This window comes from Colletotrichum destructivum, chromosome 1 (assembly GCF_034447905.1).
Source record: "Colletotrichum destructivum chromosome 1, complete sequence".
NCBI lineage: Eukaryota > Fungi > Ascomycota > Sordariomycetes > Glomerellales > Glomerellaceae > Colletotrichum > Colletotrichum destructivum.
In genome coordinates, this window is record NC_085896.1 from 7,085,308 (window position 1) to 7,112,542 (window position 27,235).

At 51.8% G+C, this 27,235-nt stretch overlaps 10 protein-coding genes across 10 annotated transcripts; 7 read left to right on the plus strand and 3 right to left on the minus strand.

Annotated features, from left to right (window-relative positions):
- Positions 1–2,350: 2,350 nt before the first annotated feature.
- CDEST_02098 (uncharacterized protein) lies at positions 2,351–3,584 on the minus strand (the record flags this gene model as incomplete). The annotated part of the gene is made up of 2 exons (XM_062918257.1): positions 2,351–3,298; positions 3,366–3,584. 2 exons carry the CDS (start codon positions 3,582–3,584, stop codon positions 2,351–2,353), a joined length of 1,167 nt encoding a protein of 388 aa, XP_062774308.1.
- Positions 3,585–6,501: 2,917 nt separating this feature from the next.
- CDEST_02099 (uncharacterized protein) lies at positions 6,502–6,921 on the minus strand (the record flags this gene model as incomplete). Its single annotated transcript, XM_062918258.1, has 1 exon — positions 6,502–6,921. One exon carries the CDS (start codon positions 6,919–6,921, stop codon positions 6,502–6,504), a length of 420 nt encoding a protein of 139 aa, XP_062774309.1.
- A 274-nt stretch (positions 6,922–7,195) lies between these two features.
- CDEST_02100 (uncharacterized protein) lies at positions 7,196–7,543 on the plus strand (the record flags this gene model as incomplete). Its single annotated transcript, XM_062918259.1, has 1 exon — positions 7,196–7,543. The coding sequence occupies one exon, from the start codon at positions 7,196–7,198 to the stop codon at positions 7,541–7,543; it is 348 nt and encodes a 115-aa protein (XP_062774310.1).
- A 1,430-nt stretch (positions 7,544–8,973) lies between these two features.
- Positions 8,974–9,918, plus strand: CDEST_02101 (Putative ankyrin repeat-containing domain superfamily; the record flags this gene model as incomplete). Its single annotated transcript, XM_062918260.1, has 2 exons — positions 8,974–9,312; positions 9,367–9,918. 2 exons carry the CDS (start codon positions 8,974–8,976, stop codon positions 9,916–9,918), a joined length of 891 nt encoding a protein of 296 aa, XP_062774311.1.
- Positions 9,919–10,900: 982 nt separating this feature from the next.
- CDEST_02102 (Putative flavin monooxygenase, FAD/NAD(P)-binding domain superfamily) lies at positions 10,901–12,672 on the plus strand (the record flags this gene model as incomplete). Its single annotated transcript, XM_062918261.1, has 1 exon — positions 10,901–12,672. One exon carries the CDS (start codon positions 10,901–10,903, stop codon positions 12,527–12,529), a length of 1,629 nt encoding a protein of 542 aa, XP_062774312.1. The 3' UTR covers positions 12,530–12,672.
- A 3,873-nt stretch (positions 12,673–16,545) lies between these two features.
- CDEST_02103 (Putative glycosyltransferase, DXD sugar-binding, nucleotide-diphospho-sugar transferase) lies at positions 16,546–16,908 on the plus strand (the record flags this gene model as incomplete). The annotated part of the gene is made up of 1 exon (XM_062918262.1): positions 16,546–16,908. One exon carries the CDS (start codon positions 16,546–16,548, stop codon positions 16,906–16,908), a length of 363 nt encoding a protein of 120 aa, XP_062774313.1.
- Positions 16,909–17,823: 915 nt separating this feature from the next.
- On the plus strand, positions 17,824–18,907 carry CDEST_02104 (Putative chromo/chromo shadow domain, Chromo-like domain superfamily protein). Its single transcript, XM_062918263.1, has 2 exons — positions 17,824–18,065; positions 18,117–18,907. The coding sequence occupies exons 1-2, from the start codon at positions 17,888–17,890 to the stop codon at positions 18,692–18,694; spliced, it is 756 nt and encodes a 251-aa protein (XP_062774314.1). The 5' UTR covers positions 17,824–17,887; the 3' UTR covers positions 18,695–18,907.
- A 621-nt stretch (positions 18,908–19,528) lies between these two features.
- CDEST_02105 (uncharacterized protein) lies at positions 19,529–20,600 on the minus strand. Its single transcript, XM_062918264.1, has 4 exons — positions 20,160–20,600; positions 20,058–20,108; positions 19,919–20,011; positions 19,529–19,867 (listed from the first exon to the last, which is right to left on the minus strand). The coding sequence occupies exons 1-4, from the start codon at positions 20,498–20,500 to the stop codon at positions 19,762–19,764; spliced, it is 591 nt and encodes a 196-aa protein (XP_062774315.1). The 5' UTR covers positions 20,501–20,600; the 3' UTR covers positions 19,529–19,761.
- Positions 20,601–21,777: 1,177 nt separating this feature from the next.
- Positions 21,778–22,960, plus strand: CDEST_02106 (uncharacterized protein; the record flags this gene model as incomplete). The annotated part of the gene is given in 3 exon segments (XM_062918265.1): positions 21,778–22,158; positions 22,184–22,245; positions 22,262–22,960. 3 exon segments carry the CDS (start codon positions 21,945–21,947, stop codon positions 22,958–22,960), a joined length of 975 nt encoding a protein of 324 aa, XP_062774316.1. The 5' UTR covers positions 21,778–21,944.
- A 1,341-nt stretch (positions 22,961–24,301) lies between these two features.
- Positions 24,302–24,887, plus strand: CDEST_02107 (uncharacterized protein; the record flags this gene model as incomplete). Its single annotated transcript, XM_062918266.1, has 2 exons — positions 24,302–24,663; positions 24,719–24,887. Exons 1-2 carry the CDS (start codon positions 24,395–24,397, stop codon positions 24,885–24,887), a joined length of 438 nt encoding a protein of 145 aa, XP_062774317.1. The 5' UTR covers positions 24,302–24,394.
- Between the last annotated feature and the right edge of the window lie 2,348 nt (positions 24,888–27,235).

The following is a 27,235-nucleotide window of genomic DNA, read 5'->3' on the forward strand; positions in this document are numbered from 1 at the left end:
CGTCGCGTTGTTACCTCGAGTACTGAGGCTGAGCTGGTCGCCCTCACGCAAGCTGCAAAGGAATACAAGGCCACTATCCGACTAGTCGAACAACTTCAGCTTGATCTTGATGGTGACTACTCTCTCCAGTGCGACAACCAAGCAACCTTGAGACTCCTCACCACCGAGAGACCTCAAGTGACTAGCAAGCTTCGTCATATCAATATCAGCAATCTTTGGCTTCGTCAGGAAGTCAGGGATGGTCTCATCAACTTCAACTGGATCAAAACCAATGAGATGGTCGCAGACGGACTCACCAAAGCACTGCCAGCTCAGAAGCACTGCCGATTTCTAGCCCAGCTAGGTATGGCAAACGTTGAGCAACAAGTCAAGGCTCTCAGAGAAGCCGAGATAGCTCAGGCAGCTTAGATGCTTGGGTAGGATGATCTGCAGACCAGATCAGCAGTGGTCACAACACCACACGACTTGATCAAGGGAAATCCCAATCTTGGGTCTTCAACACTACATTACCCTACCTTCTGTCGCTCTCGCTAATCGTCAGTTATCAAAAGCTCTTCTTTATCCAGAGACACAACTTCAACAGTTGCCTCTCTGAGGGGGTGTGACAGAATCCATGCATGCTTCTATGCGAGTCATGGACATAACCCATCCAGGATGGTCTGACTGTACTTAAACAGGCCAGCCTGTCATTTCCACCTGGCCCTAGCTCTGGAACAGTTATTAGGATAGCATTAGGCCCACAAGCCTGTGGTGATCCCATCCACTCTTTAGTACGAATAAGACACTCTTTTCTGCTCACTCATATATGCATATTCCGCTGGCCACCCTGACTAACCGTCATACAGCCTAAAGTAGCTGCTCTCTCTCAAGATTTGGATACGTGGGTCAAAAATGGATGTTCCAAGACAGGGGCAAACAGGGAGCAGGCCTCCAGAGATCCCCACTCTTTCGGGTAACACTTTTGCACGTCCTTCCAGTGAGTCTTCCGCTGGGGCCGACATCGATAGCAAACGCAACATGGCGCCCATGACTTCTTGGGGCGTCCGCGAGCGTCCGTCGGTCGTACGAGGAACGAATCACCCGCCACATGCGGCGTGTGCCCAGCTCGCTTCCTGTCCGATGTTTCCCAGATGTGTTTACACCAATCCAAATAAATTGAATGTGCTCTCAAGACAAACGACCGGCAGGCGCGCGCCTGGTTCGGCCACGAAGGATTTCCCAGTGACGCGCGATGAATATTCCACACGAACCAGGCGAATCGCCTCTGCAGATGCCGTAGCTTGAACACAGCCAGAGAGCCGATCGTATCTTCGCCGAGACAACGAACCGAGTTATGGAATGCCACGCAAGACTCGGAGACGAAGAAGGCTCACCGCTCACTGCCAATGTTGCCGGTCTTCCGACATCGTACTATGAAAAGCTCGAGATACCGATGCCTCAAAAGTTTACAATTTGCCCTCGTCGGGAGTAGCGCTCACGTTCCCATTGGCTGTCACAAAGTAGCCGGTAACTTCGCGTTATATCTCAAAACTTGCCCAAATGGCCACTTCTGCCGTGAAGTCAGGTTCCGCAAGGCCTGTCTGCCAATCGCCTCCTAGTGAGCACTCGAGAGATTAAGGTTGCAATCATGCATCAGTGGTTCGCGCTGGCTTGGCACTGGCCAACGCATGGGAGCAATGAGTCTCGCACGTGGTGTCGGAAGACGCTCAGTACACAGACCACCTAGCGGTGCCCTTACAGCCGACAGGATGGGTTAAAAAACATCACATCCATCGACCATGCCCTCCAGGTCGTCACTTCAGCTGACCATAATCCGCTACCCTAGCCTCACCGTGGCATGAACGGCGAAGATGTGTGGCGACAATCCATAATTAGCGGCGCCCCCAGGTCGCCGCAGCGGTATCAACTTCCCATGTGTTGAATGTCCGGTCTTTTGTCAACGGACTCGGGCGAAGTTATGAGCTCCGTCCTGGGTCCTCGGGAGAGCCTCCGTGCTGGCCATGTCAGCTTGCCGCGGCACACGGCACGGATGCGCGTGCTGTCGCGGGTGCCCCCAGCGCTGACCCCCCAGGTAATTACGAAGTCCGCATTTGACGCGGCGGTAATTAACACTGGCGACCATGTCTGGTAAGCTACGGTTGCAGGTGTACTTGCTAGAAGATTTGAAACATTCTCTGTCGCTTGCCGCTGTCACCCTCGTCGTCCCCTTGTAGTCGTTGCTCAATTAAGTCAATTAAGAATGTCAGCATCCTTTCGTTCTGACACCAGGTCAACGTTGGACCAGTGATGGCGATTACTGTATAAATGGATTGCTCCTCTTTGCTTAATGGCTACTTGATTTTCTACCAACTCATAGTGGCGGTGGGTTTCTGGGACCATAAGCCGGCCTCACATTTCGGGTTCCTCGACTCTGAACCGTTGCTCGGACTTCCCTCACTGCTTTAACACCTAGCCGGATCTGGCGGAAGTGCCCGATGTCAAGGTCTCCCTGCCGTCTTGCAAGTCGGATCTGCTTGGACACTTGCCAAAAGAAGCGGTGAATCTTCTGTGTGTTCCTTGCAGTCCGGAAAACGGGCGCAACAGCAGCAGTTGGCGTCTTCTGGGTTTTCGTCTCTTGGCCAGGGGCTCCCTCGTTGCTTTCCGCTGCATTTTCCATCACCGCGTCGCCTCTTGTCTTCTCCACATCCCCATTTTCCCAATCAGGCATGGTGGTGTTTGGCCGTTCTTCCTGCCCGCTATTGTCGTCTGGCCCAGAAGCTGACAGGCACCCGCCGTCCGTGAGATCGAAGCGACTGGTCGTCTCGGCTTCCATCTCAAACAGATCATGCATGCCAACCTCAAGGAACCCGATGAAGGAGTCCTCCTCGCCCGCGTTAGTCTCAGCCGCCGGGTCGGTGTCAACCATGGCGAAGTCCTCCGTCATGTCGTTGCGATCTTCGCCGAACAGCGCTGTTTCTGTGGGTATCTCATGTTGTGCCAGGTTGACCGGATCTTCGTCCAAACGGGCGTCGTCCTGTTGGGCGTCCAACGCGATGCCGCAGATATCAGCGACACCATTGTCATTGGCTTCGATCTCGTGAGGAGCATCCGAGTCTTCGTTCGCGACTTCATTCGCGTCTGCGACTTCGGCTGCGCTGGCATCGCCCTCTCCTGTTGCACTGCCTGTAAGCTCCCCCACTTTATTGTCGCTTGCCTCCACCGTCGTTTGACTGGGCTTGGGGGTGGTCTCCCCCCGTCGACGGCGTGTGACCCGACGTTGGCCTCCAATTCCTTGCATGCCGTTGGCGAGTTCCGTCAGCTGGTCCAGACTTGCGTCAGTTCGAACCGTCCGAACCCCAAAAGACTTGTCGATTGCCAAGACTCACGAACTGGTTCACGTCAGGAATACTTTGGCCTTGCGGGACGTAGACAGCACCGTCTAATTTTCCATAGGTCGGATTGAAATGGACGACGGCCGAAAACACTCGGGCCCCCTGGCCCAGCTTCAGGGCTTTGCGTTTCGCGCTTCCCCCGCATTTTCGGACCTTCTCTTTTGCCTTTTTGTCGTATGTGAAGACGATCTCGTCCGACGCCAGAGGGGCCATGGCTTCGTGATTTTGAGTAGTCCGAACAGAATCTGGGTACGAATACGATCTGATCCATCACGGTGTCGGTCGAGACTGCATGCCGTGATGTGACTGCATCGCCCTCAAATATGACTTCCCTCGGACGAAGCCATTACGAGCTCTGTGGTACGGTGTGATGGAGCCGGTTTGAGCGCTCATCACCGATTTACTCCCCTTGCAGCTCGTACGTCGCAGTGCTTTGTTAATGTTGAGCCGGTTTTTGCTCTGCCATCCGCAAGCCAAGCAGCTGTAATAAGTGGCTTTTTACTCGGTTTCCGATTCTTGCCTTCTGGGAATCAATTCATCGCAGCCGTTTGTCTTGCATGCTGAATTTCGCGTACCTTTTCAGCAAGAACAGCCACAAGTGGCTGAGGTGAAGAAATTTCTAAGTCAACAACTAGAAGCCGGTATTTGACTCAATTACATTGTAGCAGATCATCGGGAGCGAAGATACGGTATGCAGCACCGAAGCATGGATGCCAAAAGCTGGTAGAGATCTCTCAGCCACAATTGCTCCGGCCTATTGCATGCTGAGGCTGGCCACTCGATTGGCCTCGTTACTCGGGTTGTCACTGAACGTTCTCTGCTTGCGCAAGGCGACGCGATGAACGCGACCCCATCGCATTCTTCCGGATGTGTTGGCCCATGGGACAGACTTCGAGTGGTCTTACGGATGATGACTGAATTGCAAGCAGTTCCCATTCGCCTGCAAACCCCCATTTCCAAATCTCCATCGACGTATCAACCCGCTTATGTCACCCCTCTGATGAGCCCAATTAGACTAATCAGTAGTGAATAGGGCTTCACAAGTTCGAGCTCGATATTGCCGAAGGGATGGTGAGGAAGCTCGTCCACAAGGCACACAGAGAAGTACAACTCCGAAACGACACAGGCCCATCGGAGACTCTGACATGATAGGGTTGCACGATTCTCGGCGTACCAGACGATGGCTTATCAGAATACTTGAAACCGTTTGCATTTCGGAAGGCACAACAAGACCACGCTAGCACGTGGCTCCAGGCTGTTGACTCATGCCAAAGAATGATAAGGGACAGCTCAAGGAGAGAGGGAACATCAGTTTGGCACGCCAGCCCTGCATCTACGGTACATCCGATGGTCGTCATATCCCCTCAGCAAGAACTGAGGTTCAAGCCTTACATGAGCTGGAACGCGACTGTTTACAGGTCTGGCATCAGCGACCTCGATGTCCTGCCTCTCTCTATTAGAGACTGAAGACCGGCGTGAACAAGTTTCTATGACACGATAGAAACAACGAGAGAAAAGATGGTAGCGAAGACGTTGCTCGGCTTTGGCCGACGTCATTCGCCCGCTCCGTTCCTTGGGTGCCCATTGTTGCATAGCATGGACAGTGGAGGTATGTAGCATGGGAAAGTTCCCCTGGTGCCCCCACGATACCGTAGTGCAGCGCCAGGAACGTACATTCATTCTCAGTGTGTTCCAGACCCAGTTCTACAAAGGTTCTTTACCAGGGCAGGTGGACAGTGTACTGATTTGCGACATGGTTCACAGCGCTCGTTGCACAAGCTTTGCCTGAGAATCAAGTCACCAAGAACAGCGCCCACCTGTCTTGGGGATCCAAGATTGCTCTCAATTTCAACCTAGTCCAGGCTTTGCTACATTATCAGAAACCTGTCAACCGCTTTAGCCAACCCACACCTGAGGCAAAGCTGATTCGTCGGGAGAAACCTAGCAAATTAAAGTGGCAAGCTGGACGACTGTGACGCTGATAAATCATCACGCCATTGGCATACGTATTGGCTGTGAAAACGACCTCTTCAGCGTTCCGAAGTACAGGAAGACCACTTGAACCAATTCCAGAAGACCACACTTGCCAGTCGAAACGTTGTGCATGCTGGTCCATCTGATGTACGGTATGAATGGTCCCGAAGGAGCTTGAAGAGTGACAACACTCAGGGGTAAATGCCATTGACTGAAAGATTGACGAACCAGGAGTTTGCATGGGGGCGTTTGGTGCCAGGGTTATGCAACTCTTGTCACAGGGATTCAGTCGATTCCGCATAGGTACATTTGTAACTTATTATGTTTGCGTGGAATAGGGGAAAGGAACACACGTATAAAGTCCACGGGTCGACCGACGTGAAACCTCGCAGAACGATCATCTACACCAACATCGGAACGAAGCATCACTCCAACAAGAACCATGTCTATTGCCGGCATTGATATCAAGAACAAAGACAAAGGACGCGGAGCATATGATACCACTGGCGTTCCGAAGCCGCCGCCTCGTCCAAAGCCTAGTTAAGCGATGACGAGGTTAGTCCTGTCGAAAGCATTACAACTCGTTTAGTCTGACACCGTGCAGTGTAAGACAGGCAAGGGTGCCAAAGTACAGAGACAAAGGAAACGTCGATACTGATATCCGTGGATCATCTGCGAGTAAATCGAGTTGCTAGAGGGAGGGAACTTCGATCAAGATGTCGGCAGCTATTCTTCCTAGGATATTGTAATCATCAATCATTCAATTCCTCATCATACGTGTAAATAGGTTGGCAACGTTTCTGAAGATCGCCTTGTGAACTAACTTTGACATGTGTTATCTGGTTGGTTCGTCTGTATGTTTAGCTGGTGTGCTTTGGAAGTCGAATCTCGAAAGCGCCATCTTTTTCTAACATAAATCCCATGCAAACAGATGTGACACAGGAATCTTGTCGGGCCCTCAGAGCCAGGATTTCATGTCCTTTGTTGCGTCAAAGTCATGATACGTGCGTAACTAAAACAGCGTCCACCGCTTTCTCTCAGTAGAAAATCCAGCAGTAGACATAAACCAGATCTCATACGTGCTTTCATTTCTCATCAGCGCCACCCCGAATCACCCGATCGTCTTGTCCCGGCCACCAGGAAGAGCAAGATTGGTCTAACGAAGACGGTCCCAAAGCGAGATGCTCAGAAAGAAAGCAAGAATGATTGCAAAGCGACTACAGCTAGCGCCATGCGAAGCGGTTGCGCCGACGGGGATAGTCGCGGTGGTATGCACCGTTGGTTTATGGTATGTCCAAGAAGGTTCAACGTTGCCACTAGATGTCGTCGTCGTAAGACTGGTAACTGCGCTAGCGTTTGATGTTTCGTGGTCGAAACTAGCATTCCAGAACCGATGGCTTGGTACGAAGGTGTTAGGTAGCGCGGTTGTATGTGCTGCCGTCGTGGTGGACGCATTGCCCTCGGTGGCCCACGTGCATATTCGAGGAAGCCCAGTCACTGTTTCTAACGGCGGCTGAGAGGTACTGACTCTCGGAGCAGCAGCAGTGTACACATTGGCAACCGCCCAGACCTCCATTGCAACGGAATCCGATTAGGTTCAACGCACAAGTGAGGCTGCAAAGTAATCCTTCAACCGACCTGTTATATATGGCATTCATTTCCCAAAGCCAAAAATGGCTCTGAAACCTACAGCTGTATCCATGGTGCACAAAAGCACGTTTCTGTTTGTCTCGAAAATGGAAGGCGATGAGAGCGCTGCCAGATGTGGCTCATTTTGGCATGCTGTTATATACAGCCCTGATGTCGTGAGACACTGACCCCTTCGCCATCGCGAGCTTGCAACATCAAAAATGACACCGTTACTTCCGCAAGAGCCAGCTCCTTTCCAGTTCGGGCGAACAATAGCTGACGTTTACGAGGACGTTTTGCTCTCCCCTGGTGCGACAAGCCTTTCTTCCTCGGCGGCACAATCACGAAGCCTGCCGGGCACCGCTGCGGTCCAACTCAGGCTGAAAGAAGCGAACAGCTTTGTGGCTAGCAGCGCCAGAAACAATCCGAGGTCGCCGTTTCGCCCGGAGAGCAAGTTTTCGTCAGTGGCTACACCGTCGGCGTCAGGCCTAACAGTATGCCTTAGAGACTTGGAGGTGACGAAGGGATCTGGGTCAACCCTTTTGGGGTCAGAGTACACGAAGAAGTAGCGAAGCGAGTAGAATATCGCGCGAGCTCTCGGTCATGCTTCTAATCAACTTCATCGCTGTTACGGATGCGTAGTGTCATTCGACAAGAAGGGAGCCACCGTGGAGCGGATTGAGTCAAGGCCAGAACGTTTTGCGCGGAGCAACCTCACTTTCTCTTGAACCTAAGTAAGATATGGAAGGGAAATGATATCATACATCCGTGTAACTTGCGCATTACATCTTTGCCGAGCGGGTGTTGATTCGAAGACGGACAGCATTGACTCTTGTCATTTGTTATAAGCATGCTCTTCATTTTCTTGCTATGCTGCTTTAAATACACCGACATAACGATGCTTTTGACATGAGTGATATCAGATAACACTTTTGTCTGGTGACACGGTCTACAACAATGGCTCACGGACCTTCAATTCGGCGACCATTGGAACACAGGTGGACAACTCCAAACGCCAGGATAGACACCTATCATACGACCATCCTCGGCCACAAAGTAGTACGCCATCCTGCCATTGACAAGTTCCATGACAAGCCTACCATTCGTCATCTAGCCGAACGTAGCGCCGGGTGTGATTGCTTCGCACTGAACGACACTGCGACGTTCACCCTTCTTCGATCTCTGACGGCTGCCAAGCAGTCAGTCCCTCATTCTATGGAAACTGTAACGTCAGACACGTACCGTGGACCACGCAGCCGTTGCCCTGGGGGGTTTTCTTTCTCATTTCGGGCGGAAGGCGGCGGTTCCAGACGGGCTGATCTGTCGCATGGGTCCAGTTCGGCTTCGGGAGTTATTGCCATGAACCTGAGGAGGGCTTGGGCTGCGATCAAAACTCACTCTTCGGCGCAGAGTCCTGCATCTTCACGCAGGTCATACGTTTCGTAAGTAGGGATGTTTAATACATACCACGAAATAGTGATGTCAGCGCCAAAGGTCGTCACTGATTTTCTGGCCCAGAATGTTTCGAGTCTTTTCCAAGTATACTTTGCTATGACGGGATTTGCTGTGGAACGGATGTACTTATAACATTACCAGAAGTTTGACTTCGATCCTTCTCACTGTGTGGTTGCATTGTTGCCAGTCTGACTGGGTGCGCCGAACAGGGCCAAAACAAGCTTTTGGGGTACGCAAGATAGCCGGTTTGGGATAGGTCTTGCATATGGCGCAAAGTCCGTTGCCGGACGCGAATTGCGTTGTGGCGTTTTCCGATGGCGGCTGATGGGGTGAGAGGGCCTTTTTGAGAGACTGCCTGGATATGAGAGCCAGTTGCTGCTATCTGAATAGACGCTTCGACGACGGACAAACTTTTAAACATCATGCCGTCATGACGAGATGCTCTCTCGCTCTGCTTCAGCATCCGGAACGTACTTGGTTGACAGGTTGTCTTGTTATGACTATTCGTTTCGCCCGTAGATGGACGAAAGCCTCGCCTCACGCAATGGAGCATCTGGACCAACACTCATCGGACGTACTGATCGATTCCAATCCGTATTCTTTGGACTTTGAAGAGACGATTGCCTCTTCTGATTCATGGTCGTCCGGCGTGAACACGCCATCTTCCAGCGGCAACAGTCTCGCCGAGCGAGGTGTCACACCAACACAGGATGTGCCAATGGATGAGCTGTCCTACCTGGAATACGAATATCCAGATCCATCCGAGTCTCCCTCGGCTTGGAGAGCCCTCGACGGCAGCAGTGAGACTGCCGACTTGACACTTGCCTCATCGGGAGATTGGCATGGGTATCAAGAACAACAAGAAGCCGATGGGACAGATTTGGTACCACTTCCAAGGACCCATCACTGAATGCAGTTACTCTGACATGCCCGATAGAACGATTTCATCTTCCATGTTCTAGTGCGTACGCCAGAGCGCTTCTTCAGACGAGAGGTGTCAACGGATGCTTGGCACCAGCATGAACTCGATTGTGGGCGGAAGACTCAAGCGTTACACCATGTCCTGACGGGTTCTACGAACCTCTTTCTACGAGACTCGATCGGAGACACGATCCTGCATACACTGGCAGGCGATTTTGGGTTGCCGAACTTGCTTGTGGAAACCGAGGGTTACGACATCCTCCAGCGGCTCTTCGACATTGGGCCAGACGGTTTCGGGCCGTCAGTGAAGTCCTGTTGTCTATCCATGATCGATTCGCAAAATGACGGGTATTGCATGACCGACGGAGCCCCTGCGGAACCGTTCATGCACACGCCCCTTGGGGTTGCAATTCTATACAACAAACTCGCCTGCGCTGAGCTTCTGCTTCGGCACGGGGCTGGTGCAAACGTCCCAGGGGAGTGGGGACAGCGTCCGCTGTTCTTTGCCTCTCGGAACAACAGCGAAGAAGCAGTCAAACTGCTGACCGCCTACGGAGCTTGCCTTTGACGAAACCCCGGCTTTTGGCCAGACACAACGCCTAATGCAAAGAACGCCAGTCTCACGCAATTGATCGATAAGCATCGATGTGTGTTGTAGGCAGGGAAGCCTATTGTGCTTTTTGCGGCGAGGCAGGCAGGCCAATCGCTGGCCGACAAGGTGCCGACGATTTTTACCATAGAGACTTTGCATGCACTTCACAAAGCTGCGGCGCCAAATTTCGCGAGTGTCTGATTGCTTGTCGGTATCGGCATTCGCAGCACTAGATACCGGGTCTCCATTTTTACGAAGAGTTCTAGAATCTCCGCCCCTTTTGCGCTGAGATTGGCGCTGTTTTGGCCCCAACCTTTGCCTATTGGGGGGTCATGACGCCAATACCCGAGAAAACAGGCCCTCTTTGCGCCAATTCCGACGCTTGAGACCTGGCCGCTAATTGACCTCTCAAAGTGGGTGTATGGCGGGCAGTTGATCTGGCCCTCTCCAGGCTTCGCCCAGCCATGCATCCCATCATTCCTAGTTGGTAGAGGTCTTCGAGCACTGACGTTTGTGCACGGGAGGCAGCAAGTGAAATGATGCGCCGGAAACTGATGCGCCGGAAACTGACGCGCCGGAAACTGACGCGCCGGAAACTGATGCGCCAGAAACTGCTCCTGCCGCAGCGGCGGAATATGGCCAACAACAACAGCTTGCTGCGAGCCCGTCGCCGCTTACCCTTGGGTCCACCGCCGTTCCCTTGCGACATCCTACGGAAGACCTTGCCATGAATGTTCGGTGCCAAAGAGCCAGAAGCTCCTTTCGTTGGTGACTCACGACATCATGGCTGTTCATACACCAAGCCACGTATAAAGGCACGGAAATAAAAGTCAAGTGAAGCAGATTTGATCTACAGATCCTGCTACTGTTCGTTCACACCCATACAGCTTTGATCACTGCTTCGGATACCTGCGACCACAGCAATCGGCCACCCCGTCTTTCTCCCTTCCTCGTTACAATGGAAAGAAACACGGCAGACACACTTGAAACAGACGTCATCATTGTTGGCGCAGGCTTCAGCGGTTGTTATTCACTGTTCAAGATTCGACAGGCGGGGTACTCGGCCAAGATTCTTGAACGTGGAAACGACTTTGGGGGCGTTTGGCACTTCAATCGGTATCCCGGAGCCAGGGTCGATTCCGACACGCCCTCCTACCAGTTCAGCCTGTCCGAAGTCTGGGCCGACTTCCATTTTACCGAGCGGTTTCCCGGGCACGAAGAAATCCGCAGATATTTTCATCACGTCGATGCCACTCTCGGCTTGCGCAAGGATACGATTTTCGACGCCCGAGTGGACGAGGTCAAGTACGACCCTGCGGGCAGACGCTGGCATTTTCGCACGACAAAGGGTCTGTGCGCGACCTCCAAGTACGCAATCTTCGCATGCGGCCCGATGAACAAACCGTACATGCCTCGTTTTCCAAACCAGGACATGTTCGGTGGGCCCGTCATCCATCCGTCCGCATGGCCCAGCGATCTCCAGCTCACGGGCAAGAAGATTGGCGTCATCGGGCAGGGAGCGTCCGGTCTGCAGATCGTACAGGAGCTTGCTAAAGTGGACTGCCAGCTCACAGTCTTCGTTCGGAACCCCTGTATCGCGATCCCCATGCACCAAAGACAGCTGTCGAACCGAGAGTCGGAAGAGATGAAGAACTATTACGACGCCATATTCAGCGAGGCCAAGTTCGGCTCGTCTTCGGCGCTGCCCTACAATCACAATACCGATTTGCTTCGCTGCACGACTGAAGCAGAACGGGCCGGTCTGTTCGAGCGACTGTGGAATAGGGGTGGCCTCGGTCTCACACAGTCGAACTATCGCGACATCGCGTTTGACAAGACGGCCAACGCATGCTTGTACGACTTCTGGGTCCGCAAAACGAGAAGCCGGATGACGAACCCCGAGAAGAGGGACATCGTCGCGCCTCTGGATCAGTTCGAATGGTTCGGAGCGACACGCGTCAATCTTGAGATGGACTACTACGAGATGCTGGATCGACCGAATGTCAAACTGGTCGATCTCAAGAAGACTCCGATCCAGTCTTTCGACAGGCAGGGGATTGTCACCAAGGCCTCAGACGCCTCCATACACCACGATATGGACATCATCATCATGGCCACCGGCTACGACTCTTTGACGGGTAGCCTGCTTGACATGAACATCCACGACAAGCACGGCGTCCGGCTACGGGACGCTTGGAAGAGCGGCATCAGCACGTATCTTGGCATGATGGTTCCCAAGATGCCCAACGCATTCATGCTGTACGGGCCGCAAGGGCCGACAACGCAAACCAACGCACCGCCCTTCATTGAGCTTCAGGTTGACTGGGTGGTAAGCCTCCTCGAGCGGATGCGCGAAGACGGCCTGCATTTGATCGAGCCATCGGAAGAGTCTTGCCGCTCGTGGAAAAGTCTTGTGATGGATGCCTTCGAGTCGACTCTTTTTCGCGACAGCACTGCGTGGTGGACTGGCGCGAACATCCCGCACAAGAACGTTGAGCCACTTGTCTTTCTAGGTGGGGTTCAGCAATGGAGACATCTGTGTAGTCGTTCGCTAGATGACTGGGAAAGTTTTGTCGTATCCCAGTAGTCAGGATTGGATGAGGCTGGTCTGGGTTTAGTGGTCTGGTCTGAAAGGTGTGAAGAACTTGAGTATGCTGTCTTGAATACTTTTTAATGTGTAATCCTCACATACGAAGTTGCGATATCTCGATGGATCCCGCAATGAATCCCATGATCCAGGGTTGGGAGACGGGATGCGGTCAACCAACCTTTTATTGCCCTCTCCAACCCTTGTTATTTCAACACAAGCTTTCCGCCAGGTATCTCACAGACTCACTTCGTCTAGCTAATTGGTCTCCTTTCGCGGCTCTCCTCTCTTTAAACTGACATACCCCAAGAGAACACTGGCTTGAAACAGCCGTAGCAATAGCTAAGGTCAGGTTTCAACGCACGTCTCCCCTGGAAGGTCGCAGCCCACATGTGTCGTTGTGTATCCCAATCGGGCTTGTACAACTGGTGAGAGAAGGTGAGTAAAAACAAGGACCGAAGGTCGTTGGAAGTCTTGGTATGCGTCGACAAGTGACAAGACTCCAAGCCACGCGAGAGGCGATTCAACTGCCTTCCAAGCTCGCTGCTAGTTGTATAGTGGATGTAATAACTACTACGTTGAATTCTTATTCGACAAGGAAGTCGATGACCTATTCAAAGACGCAGCGGAAGATGTTTTCCTAGCGGCAGTTCCGACTCGAGGCTTTAGGGGTAAGTCCTGGAGGCGCCGGACCATTGAGTTCCCACCAAGGGGATTCTTGCTGAGGGACATCCTGACCTTTGTCAGACCCGAGCCGATGGCAATGGGTGAATTATTTCAACATACTTTGGTGCTTTTGTTGGTAGCCTTGAAGCGTTTTGTGACTTCTTTGAGTGGGGGGACTATGGTAAAGATCAGAATGCTTTGGAATTGACAGAGCGATGGTCTTGACGCACCTGAAGTTTTCAACCAGGAGGCGACCACTTCAACGATTGCTGTGATCTTATTGACCCAGGGAGTCATCCTCGAGCTCTTGCAGCGGCGGCCACTCATTGCAGTAACCCGACCTTTTAGGAGTGATACAGCACGAAGATGATGAGAGAAGTGCGCTAGCAAAATGACAATGGGCTATATGGTTTTGAAAGAAGATCGGTAAGAGAGATAGCTCAGGGAGTGACAGCCTGTGTGGGCAACCGCGAATTTATACTTTCCAAGTGCTGGCAGACTCTTCTCGTAACAGTCACACGGGTCAGGCAGGCTGGGGTGACACCAGAACGAGGGTGGTTTATGAATGAGCCAATGATTACTACTGTCGCCACAATGAGTATGGAGAGCGACAATTGTGACGAGTCGCATGGCAGTTGCAAAACACTTCTTGGAAGGGTACTAGTCGTCTTCCATGCTTTGTCTGCGACGGGCCATGGGCTGCAGCAGGCTTGCTCGAAAATCTATGATGTTGGGCAGCCCACACCCTCTGGGCTCAAGTTTAACAGCTGGGAAGACACCAACATGGAATGACATTTTTGAATGAGAGTAGTGATGAGGAAGAAGTCGATACATTTGTGGAAATTATGCATTTCCGAGGCAAGATTTGACCAAGTGACGAGAGGTCGGTCCCATGTCACCTTCCAATCAACTGATGCAGTACCACAGGCAACTCATCGGGGTGCCTAGGAGAGCACACTACATGTGATTGACTGGCTGTATGTTGTACCGTGGCCGAATGGAAGCAGGCATTTTGGATTGTTGTTGTTTTCTCGTCGCTAACCTTCCTGCTGCACGGATGACACTGAGTTGTGAATTTACTCGTTGAGCAGTTTGTAGCTGCATCCGAATGCGGCTTGAGTCATCCACGGAATACGTGTGTACATACGTGTACTGTATAATTTCACCACATCGAGGGTAAACGGCGACTTTGTACTTGCTGTAGTGCACAGTAAAGGAAAACAACCAAAGTCAGGAATAGCCAAGCCGCAGCGCAAGCATCGCGTCGTTGCGACGGGATGGGTCGCGATGACATGACCCCACTTCAACGCTGTTTCCTCACGGCCTCTTCCTCTCCAAAACTTAAGACAAATGAGAAGGAAAGATAAAACCACATGCGTACTCTTCTGTGGTGTATTAGTGACTTTTTGATTAATTGAGGCCATATGTTGCCGAAACACACCTACGTTGACGAACTGCTGGGAGATGGACAAGTAACCTACCTACCCCGCTTACGAACCACCCCCACATCCGAACCATCCGAAAACCCTGCATTTCTCCTCCTTCATCAACATCACCACCTTTTTCAGACTATCACAACAATTGCAGTTTTTAACCAAACAACGCCCTTTTTCCAGGATACCTTCCTTCTTATACAATGAAGCAATATACCGAAGATCAGCTCCAACAAGCCCTTGCAGATGTAGCAGATGGGCGCCCTATTCGCCAGGCTGCTCGCGCATGGGGCATACTATACCCTTCACTTCGACATCGTCTATGCAGTAGCAGGCAAAGCAGAAATACAGCCTGGGTTAATTATCAGCGATTATCCCAGGCACAGGAGAGCAGCCTAGCTGCCTATATAACTACTCAAGAATCCCTTAGCTGCTCCCTTACCCATCAACAAGTGAAGGGTCTAGCAGAGCGTCTGCTGGGCAGCACTAGGGATGCCCAACAGCCACTAGGAAAGAGATGGATACATCGATTTAAGCAGAGAAACCCATCTATCATCACTAAGAGACCTAAGGCCATGGACTCTAGGCGATATAAAGCACACTCTGCTGACGTTATCCAGGCCTGGTTCCTACGCCTAGATAACATCCCTGCCATCCAGGGCATCCATCCATCTAATAGATGGAATATGGATGAGACTGGTATTATGGAGGGCAGGGGAGTTAATGGGTTAGTGCTGGGATCTTCAGCATCACGAGCCATCCAGAAAAAACAGCCTGGATCCAGGGCATGGGTGTCACTAATCGAATGCATCTCGGCTGCTGGAAGCTCCTTGCCTCCTATAGTTATCTATAAGGGCAAGTCAGTCCAGGCCCAGTGGTTTCCATCAGATCTATCCCCCTATGATGGCTGGCACTTCACCTATTCAGACAATGGCTGGACGAACGACCAGACTGCCCTTGACTAGCTGGAGAAGGTCTTTATCCCAAGGACTAGACCTGCCCAGCCAGATGAGGCCAGAGTATTACTTATGGATGGGCATTACAGCCATACAACAACAGATTTCATGTGGCAGTGCTTCCAGCATAACATCTATCTGTTATATCTGCCCCCCCATACCTCTGCTGTCCTCCAGCCTCTAGATGTGTCAGTCTTCGGACCATTAAAGCAGGCCTATAGGAAGGAGGTTAGAGATGTCTTTAACTAGTGCAGTGACTCAATAGTCATTAGCAAGAGGATCTTTCTAGGCTGTTATTATAAGGCTAGAAGGGCAGCTCTAACTAGCCAGAACATAAAAACAGGCTGGAAGTGGGCTGGGTTATGGCCTGTCTCCTCAAGGCATCCCCTATCTAACACTATGGTCATCAAGGCAACCTCCAGCCAGCAGTCCAGCCAACAGTCCAGCCAAAAGTCCAGCCAACAGTAGGACGAAGCTGTATCTATTGCCCCATAGTCAACTCCTCGTCGCCCAGCTGATCTGCAACATCAATTACACCTATTAACCCAGTTAGGTAAGGATGACCTAGATACCCATACTATTCGTCACCTATCTAGAAAGGTGCAGAAGGGCTATGATGAACAGGCAACTAGACTAGTAATACTAGAGTAATAGGTCCAGCAACTGCAGGGCCAGGTACAGGAACAACGCCGACGTCGGAGGAGAAAGGTCCCTATGTCGCCCAACAGCAGGTTCGCAAGGATAGAGCAGATTCAACAGGCTCTATTGTCCTCCAGCGAAGCAGAGGATAGTCTAGACGAATCCAGCGCATCAGAAATGCCTAGTGAAGCCGAAAGCTGCATCTGGGTAGGTGGTAGGGTGGAGGAATAGAGGATGGGAATAGTGGCATATGGGTGGTGATGGTGGTTCGGATGTGGGGGTGGTTCGTAAATAGGGTGGGTGGGTTAACGTGAACGTCGGTATGAGATCCGATTTCCTCCGATATCTTCTGCTTGAAGCCGAAGGTGTCGTCTACACTGAGACCGATACTATAGCCCTCAAACCCATCGACTCATGGACTCCATCCCATCTGCGAGACAACACCCGCCTGGTCATAGGCACCGAGAATGACCAGCGTGATGGTAGGCGATGGGAAGACTTACCTCATCCGTTGCAGTTTGCCCAGTGGACGATTGCCTCAGCACCTAGACATCCTGTGCTTCAGAAAATGGCAGATCGCGTAGTTATGTCCGTGAAGGATCCGGTGCGCCGGTATGGGGTTCGGGAGATCGAGCTCAGGCCCACGAGCTTCGAGTTTCTGAACTCCACCGGTCCTGCAGCATGAACCGATGGGGTATTTGAGTATTTGCAACCCGTCAATCCAGATTTGACGGGTCAACGTCGCATATCTTAGGATGTTTCACAAACGGTGCTTTGAGTAGTCGCAAAGTACTGCCGGCTAGCATTATCTTCGCCATCATGTAAACTCTAACAATGTCCTGGCCACGGTCTCCCTTCGGCGACAATAGAGACACCGGAGATGAGGCTCTTATTCAACCATGAAACACGATGATCGTTACGCAATAGCCTCTGGCGTATCATGTTCTACATTCGGCCACAACCCAACAGCAGAAAGTCAAATCAATCAACGACATGAGTCCAAAAATTACCATGTATCCCAGCAACAATGGATTCACTGCGCTGAGTGTCGCATGCAAGAACGAAAGTCACGACACAAGCCAAGCATCTTGCATTTAGGATCAGGAAACCCTGTGGCAGAGTCGAGTCAATCGGGGTGCGCAAACTGGTCATGATCAGGAAAGCCTACTGGTCCTGCTTGGAACGGATGGCCCCACATTCGACCGAGATCCCAGCCGGGGCGCCGATGACCACCGGGCGCCGAACTCCGGAGCTCAGCCAAATGACAGACACGGAGGCTGCGCAACTAATCGCGTGTTCGATCCATGCTCACTCTGTGGCAGCAAAACGGGATATTGACACCATAGCCATGAGTGTGTTTGCCATTCCATGTTCAGCAGGAAATCAGTGTCACAAGATGAACAATTCCGTCGCGAGAGTAAACCGATGCTCCTGATTGGGCCGTGCCCCCCCCCCCCCCCCACACACACCAGATTTCGAGCTTCGCTCCAAAAAGCAGCCCATTTTTAGGGATGCACCAGATCCCTGTCGGCAGAAGGCCTAGTTGGACAGCTGCTCAACCCGATAAATAGCTTGGCTGGCCGCCTGTTTCATTCATTTTATCCAACGCCCTGCATCTGACGCTTCTAATCCTCTCACACACGAAACACAGATTCTCCTACACAATGCACATCACTTATATCCTCCCCGATCTGAATATGGCGTGCCCTTCTGCCCAGAAACTCGATGTGTCGACAACTGCCGCCAGTGCCCCGGTGGCCGAGATGAACTGTCCAGAGGAATCAGACAACTCTACCCCTGACCCTGAAGCTACCACCGTCTTTTGGGAGGATGTACCGCCAGGTATGATACATTGTTTGATTAATGCATACTTCAATGTTAACTTGTCGACAGTCGCTCAAGAGGCCGAGCAGAGTGTCACAAAAGCCACGGCTGGCTTGCAGACCGATTACTTCGTTATCAAGGAACTGCTTGGGCATCGCTGTGACCCTACCTGTGACACTCTTTTCGAGATCAATGTCAGTTGGGAGGGAGACGAAGAGACCTGGGAGCCCGAGAGCAATCTCCAGAAAGATGCTGCACTGACCTTGTTCGCCTACTGGAGCCGTGTGAAGGGCGGACGGGAAAGTGCAATGGTGGACAGGGAGTTGTGGCACGTTTTCAAAATCATGTCTCATGAGACGAAGCCCGATGGCAACGTTTACTTGCAGGTCGCTTGGGTCGGATCTCCTGATACATCGTGGGAGCCAGAAGCGAATATTCGGGAAGCTGCCGGCAGACTTGTGGATAATTATTGGCGCTCTGTCGTCGGCCGCTTGGGGGCAATGGCGAGACCGGCCGAGGCTGGGTCTTTTGTAAAGGATGCGACTGGGTTGATGAACAAGAGGCGCAAGATGATGCAGCTACCCCATTTTTCAGGTAGATTAGGTGTTCCGAGTGATGGAAGAAAAGGAAGGAGTGCACGCAGCTAGGAGCGGAGCAGTCGAAAGGCGGTACAATCAGCTCCAGGTCAACGTTTGAGGGGCCGAGTTCCTGCGTCGGTTTTCGATTTCTGAATCCTATTCCGCATGGGAATATGGCAGCACTGGGTTCTGTCGCCGTGATTGATCACTATACGCAAAGGCCATAGAGAAGTCGTCAAAGAGGGCGTCAAATATAAAGGACAGAAAGGAGGCTTTACTTTCACTCACCTGCACTTCCTTGATGTCACGGTTTGTGGATGCGACCTACTGCAGCACTGTCCATATAAGCTTGTTACGGCCTTGTCGAGACTGTGGAACTTTAGGGGCGTAACAAGGTCGCTACGTGTGTGATGAATTGGATTCCTACAAAGCCGATGCTCCAGGGCCACTGCTACCTCTGCTAGGTTGATGAATACATTTCTATCCGCTGACGGCGCGTCTGCGAATGTCAGCCACAAACACCAATGCCGACTTGGCCGCACAGCATTCACGAGCGCAAACCGCAAGAAGAATAGCGGTTGTCGACGTAATTACATAGATCCCTTCTTGGAATGAAGTCCATGAGGCTGGCAGAAATGTTCGTGACCGGTCAGACAACAGTTGCTTATGACGGATGGACCAAACCAGAGCGTACACCACGATCACATCCGAGTCGCTGAACATATCAACATTCATTCCGAGGCCTCTTAAAGACGCTCCTTTTAGAAAGCAGTCTTATCCAAGAACACGTGAAGATCATCAACATGACGGGATTGTATGTTCCTCGCGGATCGAAAGATCAGGATAACGTTTGGATCTTCGCTAGTTCGACGCCAAGTCATGAGGGTAGGGTGAAGCCGAGTTCGACGCATAAGCACGCAGGATACGCCTTGCATTTTGTGGGCTGCTGGCTAGGACTACGTTGTGTCAAGTGCTACCTGCTGAGCGCGCATGCCACGTACAGTAGGACTGGCGACCGCCATTGACATCTGCCACAGAGATAGCCATCAGAAACATAAATTCAGCAATCATGCTAAAAAGAGTGACGGAAAGGAGATGAACTACTTTGTCATCCTTCCGAGCGCTCCTGTACGTACTCATCTGTTCCCATGCCCAACACTTTCTCCGCCCGGCAGAGTCCCGCATAGCAAAGCGTCGATGGAATCCGTGATCCTTTCCGCTTGAGCCTCGAGACGTGCAATTCTACTAAAGTAAGAACGTATCTTGAAAGTGTCCTTAGCCAAGGTGACTCACCGCTCTATACCGCGGCTCGTTTCTTGTATTGCTACTTCTATGACTCGTTCTAGTCGGTCACCGACTGCGCTCAATCGACCCGTGAAATCATTGCTGTCGTCAATAAGTATTTGTCTATGTCCCTTGCAGTCGTGCTTACATGGGCAAAAAACGTGGTTGTGCTTCAGGTGCCTTGAGGTCCGCCAGGTAGCTGGTTTCAATCAGTCATCAAGCAGACCTGAGGTAGGCCCATGTGACTTGCCTTGAGTGCCCTGTTGTTGGATCTCCATCGCATTGTGCCGATACACCAGCGATTTCAAATGTTTCAGACGGCAGCATGAGCTGTTGCATGTCCGAAAGGGTGAACCGAGTATCCGTATTTGGCGAGCCGTTGGTGAGACATCGATGGTCGGTTCTTCGGGCGTCCAACGAGATGTCGGCCTGCTCGAAACTACCTACGGCGGACGCTTGTTCCTGGGCCCGTTGTCTTTGATATGGCAAGTACTCTGCCAGCCGACGCGCTGGCTGAGTCGGACATTGAGACATTTTGTGAAATTGTGAAAAATTCTGGGGGCCAAGATGATTGCCGTCTGATGCGGACATGGTCAGCACAGATCCAAGACGGCTGAAGGGGATTTATAGCCACTAGGGCGGAAGGTATCCAGTGTTTTGCGGCCCTGCTCCGGCGTTGCGGAAAGCAAGACGGCAAAAAGGTAGAGCTGTTCATGCTTGCATTATGGAGTGGCTGGCAAGGCTGTCATTCAGGGGAATGAAGAGACTGGTGTCATGTCGCAACGGGCTCAAAAAGACATGTTTGGCCGCGCAAGTACCTCAGAATCCTTTCGGTACTGCCAGCCCGAGCACGATGGTCTCGCGATCCACTCCGTCGCTGAGGCGCAATCGCGGACTCGGAATCTAATCGCCAGAAAGGGTTTGCTTTTCCGACAGCGAACTTGAACCATACTCGGTTTGACGGCTTTTCTATCCGTGAGATACCCTGAGGCATCCATACAGATATTCACTTCACTGCGTAGTTGGTAGCAAGAAATGACACATTGAAACGACGTCGCCGCCCTGGGATGAATCGAATGTTGGTGGTGGAATGAGGGCGAGCAAAAGCCTGGTACAAGCACGGAAACCCTTTCGAGAGGCATGCGATCTCCTGGCTCATGACTCGAGACCTAGCTAGCCTCTCTGTTGGCGGTGATTTTGCCGCGAAGTGATGACTGCGAAAACCGCCTCGGAATCTCGACGACTGCTCGGCCTCTGCCTCAGAGAGCCCATGTTTGATTTGAACACGGCCCTTTTCATTCGGAACCGGATTTTAGCCATATTGACATCCACTTTCGATGGCCCGTTGAACCAACAACATCACACCATCTGTCTGTTGGTCCAGCTCGATGGCAATGTTGCCGAAAGGCTGCGATTCCAACAAGTATGATCCAACCGCATTTGACGGCTCAAAGTGGATCGGAAATATTATCCAGGGGCGACTTGACCAACCAAGGATGTTTTGTATGCCCAGGACCCTCAAGGCGAACCCTGGTTTCCAGGATTCCTTACTTAGAACCAACAGCGAAAAAATACTTCGCGCCGTTCTCGACCGCGCCACAGAAAGTCGTGTTGATTGGCTTGTTCTCAGTAATGCCAAGTTAGCCTGACTACGCACAATACTCCTTGTTGGTTTCTGGGAGTATCTGAGTGAGCGATGACGGGCGGAGCGGAGTAAGGTCAGGGGTCGAAACGACAGAGACAAGTAGTACTTCCTGGCTTGTTCATTGCCGGTGCCCCGTCAAGTCGTGTCGACTCACTCACCTGGACCCTGTCGAATGTCTTGCATCGACGACAATGCCGATGGTGCCAGACTCTGTTTGACCCATCGATTTGCTTATTCTTCTGCTATCTCCTTTTATGTTTTCGTTGCCAAGAACATACCCAACTACAAGAGAGGCTGGACATCACTTCCGTTGGTTTGCGGAAGCACCGATTTAGAACATTTTAAACAAGACACTATCGACAAGTTGTTCTGCTCCAACGTACCCTCGTCATGTTCTTAGTGCGCTCTCAAGTCCTTCCTCCCTTCATGGTACAGGGCAACGCAATGGACATCAATGTCTACTGCGATCCCAAAAAGCCAACACCTTCGATGGACCAGCGTCACGGTTCAAAGACAGTGCCCACCTTTTCCTTGACAGACTACTCAAGTAGCAAACCACTTTCTCTGCCTTGTGCGACTGACACTGTCACCGGCAAGCTAGGAGGTAAGAGATCCTCTACTCTTAACAGTAGGAAACGACGAAATGACTCAAGCACCAAAGCTTCCGTTCGGACATGTCTCCGCGCCCCCCGTCCTTTTCGCTTCAGGGTTTTCAAGTCAATCTCCCACGCCTGCGCGAACTGGACATTTTACCTCCAGCTGCACTGTCAAACTCAACAACCTACTCACTTGATCCCATCGGATCTTGTGAAAGCCTTCCCAGATCCGCCACGCTCTCCTCCGAGACCCAAAGATCCATGCCACTGACGACGTACGAATACTATCACAGTCTTCCTCTCCCTCAGGCGACCCCGCAATACCAGCATGGGCTCCAAGACTTGTCCTTGGTCGTCGGAAGCTGTCTTCCTGACTGGCTTCCGGTAAGCTTCCACACTGGCGCAACGACCTCGCGCCGGCCCCGCCGCTCAACGAGCCGCCCCCACTGCAACGTCAGGTATACCCCGAAACAAGTAGAGTGCATTGACTACCTCCGCGACGACTGCGGTCTATCATGGAGAGAATTTGCGGAAAAGTACGCTTCCATCTTCCCTGGTGACGCCGAGCAAGGACATAAACGTGGAGCCCAAGGTCTCCAAGGCGTATATTACCGCAAAAACAGGCAGATGTCCATCCATGATCACAAGAGACAATGCGAAAGCGTTGGTATGAGTCTTATACCCTTGGCTAACCACAACAGGACCAATGCTGATGACAATGAGGACGCAGGCCGTGCAAGACAATGGCAGCATGAAGCAACAGCCCATCAGAAGAAATGCAAGCAAGCCCCGAACGACAGCCGTGACTAGGTCTATTACTGTCCATGTCCTTGCGTCAAAACTCCCTGTTTGCTTGGTTCCAGACATAGAACATGTCCGTAGTCATACGCAAATCAAATCTGAACATTCCCTCTCTGAAAGTGACCACTAAGCAGATCGGGTCATTACTTGTTAGAGCGTGTGGCAAGGAGACTAGATCCCGTTCTGCACGCAAGCAGCGTAATCCCCCATTTCTTGTTCAAACCTGCCGTCATCTGCATTGGTTATGTCAGCTGGAATCATCTGGCAACGACACGACGTGAACTCTGCTCGGCCTGGCTGAAAGGTTTGGCTAGGCGCAGCTCAAACGTTCCTTGTGCCGAGCGCCACTCGGACAGATCAATCACAGACCCTGAAAACGCTGTGTCCAGGTTCTCATCTAAGTGAGCCAAGGCCTTGCTCGGCTTCGATCCGTCCATCTCCGTGGTAAACAGGACCAACCCAGTTTAGTCAGAGGCTGCAAGGGCCAGGAGTTCGTCTGAATGCGATGGTGGGGATGTCCTTCCGGCGCAGCGGGTGGGGCGGAATGTGGGAGACTCTTGAGCTGAAAACACTCGTTCTACCCGTTCTCTTCGAGGTAGCGGTTCTAACGCCACAGCACCATCACTTGTTCATTTTGCAGTTCACGAACTTACGTGCTATCAGCGTCAGGTCACGGCACCGCCTGTTCTCGCCATCACTTTGAACGTCTTTGGGGCACTGAAATGGCATCATGCACCAGCCTATCAAGGTCGTCCCCTGACACGAATGCCATAATATATGCAGTCCACCGCGTATTTCAGAAAGACGGGTGCTGTTGGAACGAGATGTAACCTTTAGGCGGTTACATAAGATCAGCACTTTAAATTGCCCTCGTATTTGAGGCCCCGCTTCTCATTGAACCCACCAGCGAACCCTTCTGGGCCTTGTGCCTGTAGGCTTGGATATCTTGACAGGGTGCACGGGCTGGCGGGGAACTGCACAGGCACCAACTCCGAGGTTTGACCGTTTGTTAGTCTGTCTGTCGCCTAACCCATCGGCCCCCAGTCAGCCATATGCGGATGTTGATGCCGGCTGAGTGTGATATGCGGACTGAGCAAATGGTAAGATGCACCTGCACCATTTAGTTCCAACAGCGACGGACGTCTACATAGCCGGAACATCGTTTCCTTTCTAAGAAAAAGATAGAAGAAACCCGACCAGCATTGTTCCAGCCGGCTGGTATCAAATGCAATTGGCACGCTTGAGATTTGCTTCTGCTTCCTGAATCATGGCACGATGTCGTGCCGCCTAAGTCTCGTGCCGTATAAAAGAGTAAAAGCATCGTCCTGGTCGCGTGAAAAATGACAAGACCGTGCACGCCAACTTTATCGTTTTTAGCGGCTGACTCTGATCCATCCTTTTTTTGACACCGTCGATCTGTCTTAAAGTTCCAAGAGTGACATCATGCATCAATCTCAGCAACGTTCTCAACGGCCTGGCAAATCACAGCGCCGGGCCCAAATACCCACAAATCAGGTCCGGCATCGTGAAACCATTCTTACAACACGACTGGTCCAAGCCCTCCAACGGAACAAAGGCCTCTCCCCCGAGAGCATCGACTGGCCTAAGAGTATCATCCAAAAACCACTGATGTCCTCAACAACAGAACGTCTGCACGATTCCAATGGCCCACAAGACCAAGACCCCCGCGAATATCAGGATTTCGAGCAAGCGTCCGTGTTAGGCACTCCTTTCTTACTGAACGCCGCAGAAAGCTGACAATTCTAGCTCCGTGTCAATGTCTTCGGCGTTCAAAAAGCCTCCCAGCGTTTGGTTTTGCCACATAATTGCTGTCGAACGTGCTGTTGCCGAGATAGAAGAGGCGAACGAGAAGCATTTCAAAGCCACTACATTTCTGTACGTTGAGCAATTACATCGCCAGAATGACGCGGCCTGACATCTTGCGTAGACTTGACCAGTTGGAATCCAAGTTGACCATGCTTGCTGTTGCCGTCGAAGACACGGCGACCCTGACGCCACTTTGCGGGGCTCATCTTTGGCCCAATCAAAATAGAGTCTGCCCTTCCATTGGCCAATCAAATTTGACTGATTGCTTTGGGATGAGCCCTGCCAATTTGGGATGGAATGACTGAATGGGACCAACAGGCGCGACAGAAGCAAAGCATGCATCTAACCAGTGCTTCGTTTGTTGTTTTTCAAGCTGGGACGCGGTGTTGCGTGTACAAGATTGTTTTGTTGGGGAATTCCTAATGCCAAAATATTGCGCCAGTAAGCCCGTGGAACAAAGAAACATCGCTTCGCATGGCGATCTGTGAGGCCGAGACTCCGTGGAAACAAACAAGCAGGGCACATGCCGACCTCCAACCGTTTTCTTTCAGTCCTCTCTTTGCCAAGCCGACCATCGCTGGTCTTGTTTCTGAGCGTGCTTGGCCATTCTCCGCTCGTATGTAATTGAGTGCCCCTGCATTTCGGCATCCAGTCATCCGCAAGGGTTGGCCGTGAGCCTGAAACTTGTGGGTACTAAGGTTTACGCCGTTACCATACTGTCGGGTCGAGGCAGGGGCGTGCGTAAGTGCCCTTCCTGCCTCTAATGTCGAAAGAGAAAACTCGGCGGCAAGCGAGGTGAGTCGCATAGGTACTTGGGGTCTGGGTCTCAAGGGGTCTCGGAGGGTCTGAAAGGGTCTAACGTACTGGGCAGTCAGAACAAAGGCGGGAACCAGCCGTGTCTTTCAAGTCCAGATGGAAGAAGGTTTGCTTGCATAACGGCGGGTGGCTCGAGCCGAGCGCGTCTACTCGGTCGCAAGCGAAGGTCAACGGCTTTTGACCGAGGATGCAAGCCTTGCAGGGCTGGAAATCGATAGAACCACTTTTCATAGATGACGCACGAAGCCATCGAGTCAGTACAGTACTTTCTAGGGTTTGTCTTCTCCCGAAGTGGCAGGTGACAACAAGACACACAGGGTCCTGCATACGTCAAGAGTCACGGGGTCACCCCCAACAAGCAAGGCTGTTTTGACAGCATGCCAAATGGGCTGGTCTCTGAATATCGGCATCCTTGCCAGAAAGTCCGGAACCCTTTGCGCCGATCAACGACAAGGGGACCAGGCCGATCTATGCTATTTCCGGGACCAAATTCAGGTTCCGCGGTATGACAGACCCACAAGAGCTTCGATAGCTCCGGACGAGCCTGCTTGCACAGGAATATCTTCCCTTGCGTTCTGACGCCGGCTGTTTTGATAAAAATACAGGTACAAGGTTGAATCAATCGACCTTGTCTAAGAGACCAGTCGCGTCTCGGCTCTTCCCAAACCCCTCGACTGAAAGGTCTGTTGGTTTAACCCACAACACGACTTACCACCCAACAGTGACATGTATCTGAGTCACGGTCGCTTGGAGCTTTACACGGTATGCAAATTACCCTCGTTGTGGTCCAAGATTCCCCCTTTGGACCGGCGACACCTGGTCAAAATTCTTCACTGTCCGAGAATGAAATCTTTGGACGTCTACTCTCTACACTCCCATGCCTTTCTTGTCGTTGCTAAGTAGTCTAACGTTAACCGTTGGAGTAGATGGAGAGAGAGTACGTCCGATGAACCGACCGCCTCCTGTTGGCCTATCGGACTACCAGGGGCTTTTTCCCCGAGCCCAAGTCAACCAAGTCAACGCAGGCCATAGATTTGCTTGAATGGGGGCCGGGAAAGGCTCCACTTGCTTGCATTGATTGGCTCTTGGCTTGATGAACTTGCTTTGGTCGCTTTTTCAAGTTTTTCTCATCGCTATTTGGCAGTCGTAAGCGATGAGTCCACTCTCTTGGGCGGTAGTCGGATGAGAACGACGTGTGTGTGCACTCCATGCTTGGGGCTTACTCTTCTTGGTTGGGTTTGCTCGTCAGGGACGGCACGACCGTGCATGATATCCATACAAGATTACTACGAACGGGTCGAGTAGAACCAATTGTATTATAGTTCATCTCAATCATTGTGTCGTACAGTACGATCACGGTCTATAGCATGTTCGATGATTGAGACATAACCAGACCGAGATGCATTCCCGTCTATCGCCGCATTCGGCGTAGCGGTACTGCTCGATCGACATTGTTGAGTGTGTCGTACTTTCTATAGGATGCGTATGGCGAAATGGAGGAGATTGGCGATGTTGCAGAGGCAAATGATGGGCCTAAACGCGGTCATGATGCAGATGAGGGTGTAAGCACAAATGTGTGTAATCAAGACCCTCAAACGAAGACAATACTCTTAGTGACAATTTGCCGACCTGGGGAGCTGG